This window comes from Salvia hispanica, chromosome 3 (assembly GCF_023119035.1).
Source record: "Salvia hispanica cultivar TCC Black 2014 chromosome 3, UniMelb_Shisp_WGS_1.0, whole genome shotgun sequence".
In the NCBI taxonomy this organism is placed as follows: Eukaryota; Viridiplantae; Streptophyta; class Magnoliopsida; order Lamiales; family Lamiaceae; genus Salvia; species Salvia hispanica.
Genome location: NC_062967.1, coordinates 17348924 through 17357561, shown reverse-complemented (window position 1 = coordinate 17357561; position 8638 = coordinate 17348924). Strand labels below are relative to the sequence as shown.

General features: G+C 37.7%; 1 protein-coding gene across 3 annotated transcripts; it reads right to left on the bottom strand.

Moving 5' to 3' along the window:
* Window positions 1-5592: 5592 nt before the first annotated feature.
* Window positions 5593-8285, bottom strand: LOC125216129 (protein NARROW LEAF 1-like). 3 transcript variants are annotated; one of them, XM_048117760.1, is made up of 5 exons: window positions 8014-8285; window positions 7153-7628; window positions 6938-7081; window positions 6615-6855; window positions 5593-6524 (listed from the first exon to the last, which is right to left on the bottom strand). In XM_048117760.1, the coding sequence occupies exons 2-5, from the start codon at window positions 7612-7614 to the stop codon at window positions 5662-5664; spliced, it is 1710 nt and encodes a 569-aa protein (XP_047973717.1). In that variant the 5' UTR covers window positions 7615-7628; window positions 8014-8285; the 3' UTR covers window positions 5593-5661. The 3 variants fall into 3 exon arrangements, with proteins under 3 accessions (XP_047973717.1, XP_047973716.1, XP_047973718.1); XM_048117759.1 differs by having other exon boundaries at window positions 8067-8285; XM_048117761.1 differs by having other exon boundaries at window positions 8106-8285.
* Between the last annotated feature and the right edge of the window lie 353 nt (window positions 8286-8638).

The following is an 8638-nucleotide window of genomic DNA, read 5'->3' as shown; positions in this document are numbered from 1 at the left end:
TTCTACAATACCCAAGCACAGTCTATACTTTGATAGGACGAGTCACATAAGTTCTGCCCATGCGGTACAAGCGTAGATTACTAACACTAGGGGTGTCAACCCCAGATTCGTAACTCCTAGAAGCTCCTAAGACCCTTGAAAAGTCCTCACTCTCAATTAACAATGTCGTTTTAAGGGAAGCTAATTGTAGTATCTATTAAGTGGATCTAACTCGTCAACCTCCTCTCACGATTATGTAGCAAGTTATAGCAGATCAACATCGAATGTGTCACTCAAACATGCAGTATTATGGAATAACTTAAGGAAGAAACGAAGTATAAACAAAATGGATATTTAACAGAAAACGGAATTGTATAAACCAAAAGAATGTTACTAACATATCCCTAGAATCCTATGAATTTAGTTACACATGATAGAATAATCTAAAAACATAGTTTGAAGGGAAAACAATGTAAATATAAGAACTAAAGTGATAAAACCCAAAGGTAGAATCATGTAGCTTTGATCTTCACTTGACTTCGTCTTCAACCTCTTGCACAGTGATGAACTCTCAAATATTTTCGCTCTAGAATTGTGAAGCAAAGAGTGTAAAAAGTTGTCTCTTAATGAAGAGGTTTAAGGGGGTATATATAGGGAGTAAGTTGAATCCTATGGAGGAAAGGAAAAGATTGGCTAATCTTGGTAAAATCTGGAGAAAATCTGATTAAATTCGTGCACCGCCTTCTCGCAGCGGACCGCTGCACCTCGGCCAGCGGTCGCTGTGCATTGTCCGAAGCTTCTGTGGATTTGGGTAGCGGTCGTTGCATGTCCTACAGCGGTCGCTGCAATTTAGTCCAGTGGCTACGGGATCTTCTCGAGCTGTCGCTGCACACGTCCCAGCGGTCGCTAGGCGTCTTCAGACTTTTCAGCACAACTTTCCGGAGCGGACCGCTTCAAGTGCAGCGGTCGCTGCAACACACGCAGCGGGCCGCTGGGCGTCTTTGAACGCGCCAGAATTCCATCTTCGACTTTTCCTATCTTTTTGGCTCAAATATGCACAATTCTCGCAAGACATGTCAAAATATCAAAATTGATAAAAATATACGAAATATAGACATGAATCATGGTTTAGACACTAAAAACAGACCAAATTATGGTCCTAAAATAGTGCAAAATCCGAGCGTATCAGGGTAGCAGTTTGCCCTCCAATTTCAGTTTGGGAAAATCCGGAATAGGTGGGCAAGGTGTCAAGTGTGTGTTGGAAATTATTTATCATCATATATTCAAGAATACATAATAATTGAATATAAATAAAGCAATATCTTCGAACAACATGTATTTCACGCAATCAACCACAACTATAATAGGATCAAAACATTCCTTGACGATCTATTGCAGAAGCGATTTGGGAAGGAGAAGAAGATTTCCTTAAGCTTTCTTTAGTGTGGTGGCGCAATTCAAACTCCAAGGATTTGTTTCTCTCTCTTTCCCTCATTTATATGTTATTTGTAATGTGTGTGATTTGATAGGATCACTATATTTATATTTATAGGTAGAGACAGAACAAACCCTAATAAAATAATTGATGTCCTTTTCATCAAAGTGGCTATTTAAAATAATTAATGGGAGTCATTTCTTTTTTACCAATATAGCGGAATTAATAGAATTGATTCTTTGAAATCACTATCCTATATTGGCCAGAATAGTTTGACCAACATTATAGGTACTGAATATTTCCTCAAGTGGTTATATGATTTTATTCTTCCAAACTCAATCACCAATTGTCATTATACCATATATACTTGAGTGGCTAATTAATGGTAAACATATAACATTATATATGAATTATGGTGGGATCCTAATGCTCCCCCATCTCATTTTCCTTAATAGTAATAAACTAATAAGAAACATATATTATTAGTCAATAATAAATGATTTATTAGGTAACGTCCTATTTAAATCAATATATTCAATTGATAAATAATAGCTAATTAATTAGGGAAAAATGTGTCTTATACCAAGTTAATGTATTACATTAAAAATCCAATTCTATCTAGGATTCTATCACATGTCACATATGTGAGACATAAAACTTAAAGTATGCACATCCTTGGCACTTCCTCCAGGCCTTCGACTTTATTTTTTTTAGGCCTTCGACTTTATTTTTTATATACCACCCTTTGATTGCATCCTCAATGTGAATGCTTTGACCTATCCTTTGTGCATGAAGTGCTGCATTTGCTTCCATGTCAAATGCTGGGCACCTATCCTGCATATATTCGGTGTCAAGGTATTCTTTAACCATGGGGTCAATCATTTTAACACACTCTAAATCCTCGTACACCGTGTGTAAGAGACGTAATGATATCTAGTTCCGTTGATTTTGTGGTTGCAGGTTGCATGTAACACCCCCTATCTGAAAGAGATGTTACGTGTATGGCACATGGAATAAGCTTACAAATGCTTTATTCATTGTTTTTTGGGTTTTTAGCCTATGAAACCATAAAATTTTCCTGAATTCCGGTTTTTTCCACCAACTTTAAAATTGGTTTTTAAATTAACATACTTAGATTCGTTTGCTTCTTCCCACGACGGGTCAAAGCTGAAACTCAGCTAGTCTATGTGTCATTTTTAATCCTATTTGACAGTAAATCATAAGTGAGATCCTATTTGGCAATGGCACATGTCTTAGTACTATTTTGCCATATTCCCATTTCTCACCCTTCATCTTTCATGTATTCCCATTTCTCAACATTCTTGAGGCCTCTCCAAACTCCAATGCCGTCAAATCCACCAGCCGCCGCCACTCCCCCCTCTTCCTCCCCCCTCAACTACTCTGATCTCAATCGCCTCAGCCACATTGGAAACAACACTGTATATCAAAGCAGCAACGAGATGCACCGTAAAATTCAGAAATCCAAAGAGAAACATAGAGATTGAGCATACCGGGAGAGAAGCTGAGACCTCTCTTAGCTTAGCTGACCTCGACGGTGACTGACAGACGAGCTCCACAGAGAGAGACAGAGAGAGAGGTAGACAGAGGAAAGACGGCGCCGATGAAGGGCACTGAGTTGTCGTAAGAAGGAAGAAGAGACATCGCATTCTAAGAAATAAAAGAGTTTTCCAAGAAGGAGAAGACCGATGGAGAGGGGAGTCAACTCCGTCTCGCACGCCGGGGACGGGGTAGCACTGGTGTAGGCGGCACAAGGGTAGCAGCAGTGACAGCAACAGAGGATCGTCGCGAGAAGACAGAGACTTAACTGAACAGGAGCTAGATGAGGACGGAGGTTGGACGTGAGCATACCCGATGGCTGAATCTAATCGTGAGAGGGCCAGGAAAGAGAAATGAAAGAGAGATGGGAACAGAGCTGTAAGCAGCGGCGTGAGGCAACGGAGTCAGAGACGCCGGCGACGGTGCTGGAGCTGCCATGAATTCAATGGAGACGTCAGCGCTGCGCGGCTGAGCAAAGAGTAATTGGGCAGATGTGAAGATTATTTCTTTAATTCCAAGTTTTAATTAAAAAATAGTGGTATTTCACAGTCAACAAATCGGTTTCCGAATCATATTTACGGCCGTCCACGTTGGACATACTGCCTATGGTATCGAAAACCGTGGTATGACAAAAAATCATACTGATAGCATACTGAATTTTGGTATATCGCAATCTGGTATATAGGAAATTCGTTATGAATAATTTTTTATACCTTTACCTTATCATTATTGTGGTATACCGAAGTACGGTACGGTATACCGTAATACAGTTATGCAAAAAAAAATTAATTTATACACAAAATATTTAAAAGTAAGATTTTTGAATATCTTTTCTTTTTAATTCTATTTTATATATGAATATATTAAATATAATATAATGCATGTATAATATTTCAACATATGTCGAGCATTCGGTATATACTGAAGACCGAATATACGATATATACTGAATATTCGGTATACCTAAGGTATAGAAAAATTGATACTGTTACCGTACCGAAAATTACGGTATACAGAGAAACCGATATTTTCAGTAGTTTTATTTGTACGGTAAGTTTAGTATTTTCGGTAAGTTTCCTCATCCCTAAACATGTGTGCGCAAATTGGGTAATGGGTAATGGAGCGACCATGTTTGGTTGACGGGAAAGTAAAGTTGGCAAGGAAAATGAATCCTGAGAAAATGAATCCCGAAAATATGATTCCTAATAACTTTACTTTTTTGTGTTTGGAAAATATCATGATTTTAAATTTCATATTTGATTTAAATACCAAAATAAAAATATACTCCTGCTTATCATTACTTTTTATTTATAAAAAATAATAATATAAAATTTTTAATTAATTATTAATCACAAATGATAATAATTATAATATTATATTATTTATTAGTTTAAATATGGATTATTCATCATAATATATAGTAATATATAGTAATATAATTGTAAGTACAGTTACATGAAATATTATAATCATTTAATATGATTAATTATAACAATACTATTTACGTATATTATAATTGAATAAATTTTATAATCAGAATTTCACTACGTTATTGATTAATTATTAATTTATAAAATAATAATTATTATTTATTATTATATGATTTATATTATATAATTATATTTTAATTATTTAATAAATTATTGATTATTATTTTTATAATAACAAATATATATAAATATTATAATAATATAGTTATAATTATGATAATTTTAATAACAATAACAACAACAACAACAACAACAACAACAACAATAATAATAATAATAATAATAATAATAATAATAAACTATATTATGTTTCATTAAATATATAAGAATCCTAAAACTAGGAAAAAAATACCTAAGAAAAGTTAGGATTTAGAATTCTGATTTAATTAAAAACTGAAACAAACACAGGAATTTAAAATTTAAGGAATCAGATTACGTTCCCAGACAGAATCCTGGCAACCAAACATGGCCATAGTGGTGTCAATGTCATATTGGTTTTAGGATAATGCCATTACAATGGAATTAAATCTATCCACATAATGTCTCAACTACATTGAAGAAGATATAGTACTCCATCCTTCCCAAGATATTAGACCTCTATTTCACTTTGGGGTGTCCCAATTCACTTGAATCATTTTTATTTATGATAAAAATTTATTTTACTATCAACTCCACTTACACCACTAAACAACTATTTCCTAATTCATGTGCCCAAAAGAAAGGGGTCTAATATCTTGGGACGGAGGGAGTATTATATATATGCGCGAAAATGACATAGCAAAAATAAATTATTGGGTCAAAAATTTTCTTTTTACTGTACATTCTGATAATCTGATGAAATTCTAAAAGTTTTTGGTTGATTTTTCTTTTCAGAGTTAACTGACCTAATTATCAAAATATCTTAATCTATGGGTGAAATTATGTACTACTACTATTTTATTTCTATGATAATATGGATTAAAATAATTTATTATAAAAGGAGTCATGAAGTGTCATCGTTCTTTAATACTTTAGTTACTTTTGCACAACTCTTAATTAAAAATAAATCTTAATTGATGCATTCACAAGTTTAATGAATATAGTTGTGTGCATTTATTTTTATATGTGAAAAATTAGATAAAGAAATGGACATGTCAAATAGATTGGATATTATTTGCATTTTACCGTATCAGAGGATCCATTTCATGAGAAAACATGCTTCTAGTTTGAGTTAGGCGAATCAGACAGCTTTCTTTTCTTACATTCTGGTTCACCTAACTGCAATGAAACACATATTTCTTGTGCATTCTCCCTCTCCCTCTCCTCTTGGTTCACCAGAGATTCGCCCGAGAACCTCGTGATGAACTGATGCTCGACCACCGGAGCTGCCTCAAGGCGACTCTCGATGTGAAACTCGTCGTTCCTAAACAATGGCGTCGAATCATCATCACTGGAAGCCTGAGGAATGCTTAGAGCATGGACATCATAGTTGTCTTCCGACTTGTCCTTGGTCGTGCCCCACTCTATCGGCCAAGAAGTTGAGTCCCGTGCACCCGATGCACTCCTCTGCTCCTGCAACGCAGCTTCAAGGCCGCGTGCACAAGTGATGAGATCAAGTTCGAGGAGATCAAGGAGGCGGCCTAGATCAACTCCGCTGGTCCAATTCTCCCGAGGCTGGCCTACTTTCAACTTCAGACGACCCCGGTTGGCTGTCCCGCCCCATATGATCCCAACGGGGTGTGGCTTGTCGCCATTGGTGCCGGTTAGCAGTATAAGGCTGCCACTGTCACCTTCGAGATCAAAGGTTTGCTGATCCTCTCCAACAACGAGAAAATCGGTGAAGAAACACATGCCCTTTTCGTCGTTGTATTCGAGAGAATAGGCCATTATAGTCCCACTTGTCAAACCCGAACTCCTCCCAACTTTCACGACTTGCCTCCCAACGAGGCTCTCCACGCGAGACTGCAAGTCGATTTTGTTGACTTCGCCAATCTCGCCTATGCCTTTCACGAGCGTTGTGACGTTCCTCATGTTGAAGTCCTCCGCGAAAGGGATGAAAGCGCCATCAGCACGTACAAATGTCTCTACACGACACGAGTATCATTAGAGTCGATATCAGAGATGAGAATCTACAAATGGGAGGGAAAGAAAAGGAGTGTTTTTGTTTATTGTACCTGGATTTGTTCCTGCAAAAGTGCCATACCAACGATCATCGCTGATGAAGGAAGTGGCTCTCTCGACTGCGCCTAGATAAACACCCGGTCCGAGGCTTGGTGGCAATGGATGGAACATTTTTTGACTTGGGAATTCAAGATCCACAGCTACGTGCCTATTTGTGAGGAAACCAACCTGCCTATTTCCTGTTCTGCTTCTAACAATTGCACCTAATGTTCCATAAGTTTCTTGGCTAGCAACCTTTCAATGCAACGGAGGGCTCGATTATTGAACCGTACAACACAACAACATACACAATTCTGTTTAGATGTTGCAAGAATACCTGAGAACCAGATCCAATGCATGGATCACTCCCACCAAATCCATCTACTAGCTCGGTGTAGAACTGCTCTTTCGGGGTAGCTGCAGGCGCTCCGTAGTATGAGAATTCAACCACATCAACTTCACACCAAACACCTCCAGGTCCCTACAAAACCAATCATGAAGAAGATATCCAAGAAAGTTGAGATCTTGATCAAGTTTGAAGAAGCAAAGTACCTCAAGAGCTGTAGGTAGGCATTGAGCAGGGTTGAGCCATTCCCTATGAAGTTTTCTACCAACAAAGACAAGTATAGCTGGTATATCAGTCAAAGAGCCCCTCCGGATACGAAGTCCAATGGCTGTACCGAGGCTAAACCGCCTCAGAAGCTTGCTGTGAAACGCCCTAATAGTCATCAGCTCGAGCAAGGTAGTGGCCTGCAACCCCGTTGGGCGCCCACCGTGGATCTCAGGCAAAACACCCTTTTGAAGATTACCAAAGTAATGTGCTCTATCCTCTGCTGCATCACTTATCCTGCAAGCCGGCCACGAGAAGTAAGCAGCATTGCTCTCGGAGCCTGCTGCAGCGAAGCTCTGCAATGGCGGTGGACTTGAACCGGGGAGATTGAGATTGATGTCATACTCCCTCTCCAAATCCAAATCCAATTCTGAGGAACCAGAGTTGTGTGCACTTGAATCCATTCAACCTCTATCAACTGAAACAAAGACCATCAAGAAGCAATCAAACACACTAAAATGCTAATGCTAAATGCTAGGGATGGTTTGACCAAGCAACATATATCCTGATTTTGACAACATAAGCAATTAAGAGACAACAGTTTGTGATTTTGAATGGATTTTGAAGAGCAATAGTATCACAAACAGAACCTACAGGATAAAGCCCATTTATCTTATCTTAGTATACTCATCACTTCATCATAGGAAAACAAACCAACTGCCAAGATTGAATTTTTATGAGAGAAATGATGAAATGAGAAACTCTTTCATAGAATAATACTAAGTCACTGCTGCAATGGAACTAAGGATACCAGAGATTCGATACAGTATATGTTTTTACAGTTGAATCATCTAAAACCCTACCTCATGAATCGAGCAATAATCAACCAAAAATACAGAAAATAATGCAAACTCACTCAAAGATGAGTTGTGTACGGCAAGAAAATATTGAATACCCTAACACAGAGGCTTGCTCTTCTCCCACAACCATATTTTTGGAATTAAGAATGGATCAGAATCACAACACAAGTGGGAGTTAATGAAGGGAAGCTCAGTGCATCTGAGACTATTCACTGCAAAATTCTAAGTCCCACTGTGTGTTTGTGTGTGAGAGAGAGAGGGGGGGGGGGGAGAGGAGGGTAAATGGGAAAACTTTATTTGGGAAAATGGAAGGGTGATACAATAATAAAGCTGTATATATTCAATGAATCTTGGGGTAGTACATATGTTATCACTATAGTTTTATTTGAAGAAGAGGAGGGAGTGTGTATTTACAATAATGAGGTTCTTGGCCGGCGTTGCTGGTGTCACAATCAATCTTGCACAGTCTTGCTTTTAAGGCCACTCATGATATGAGTGATCAAATGATGGCACACGTTGGTCAATTACTATTGATGAATAATGTTGGATTAGAGAGGGGGGTTCAAGATTTGATTTTTATCATTTTTTTTCAATTACTAGAGATGAACAATGTTGGATTACAAGGAGA

Excerpts from the sequence above, each read along its gene's own strand:
- LOC125216129 (XM_048117760.1), bottom strand. The coding sequence starts at position 7,614 with ATGGATTCAAGTGCACACAACTCTGGTTCCTCAGAATTGGATTTGGAT. Across the intron at positions 6,856-6,937 it reads GCATTGGATCTGGTTCTCAG|GTTGCTAGCCAAGAAACTTA; the intron begins GTATTCTTGCAA and ends TTGCATTGAAAG. Across the intron at positions 6,525-6,614 it reads TTTTGCAGGAACAAATCCAG|AGACATTTGTACGTGCTGAT; the intron begins GTACAATAAACA and ends CGTGTCGTGTAG.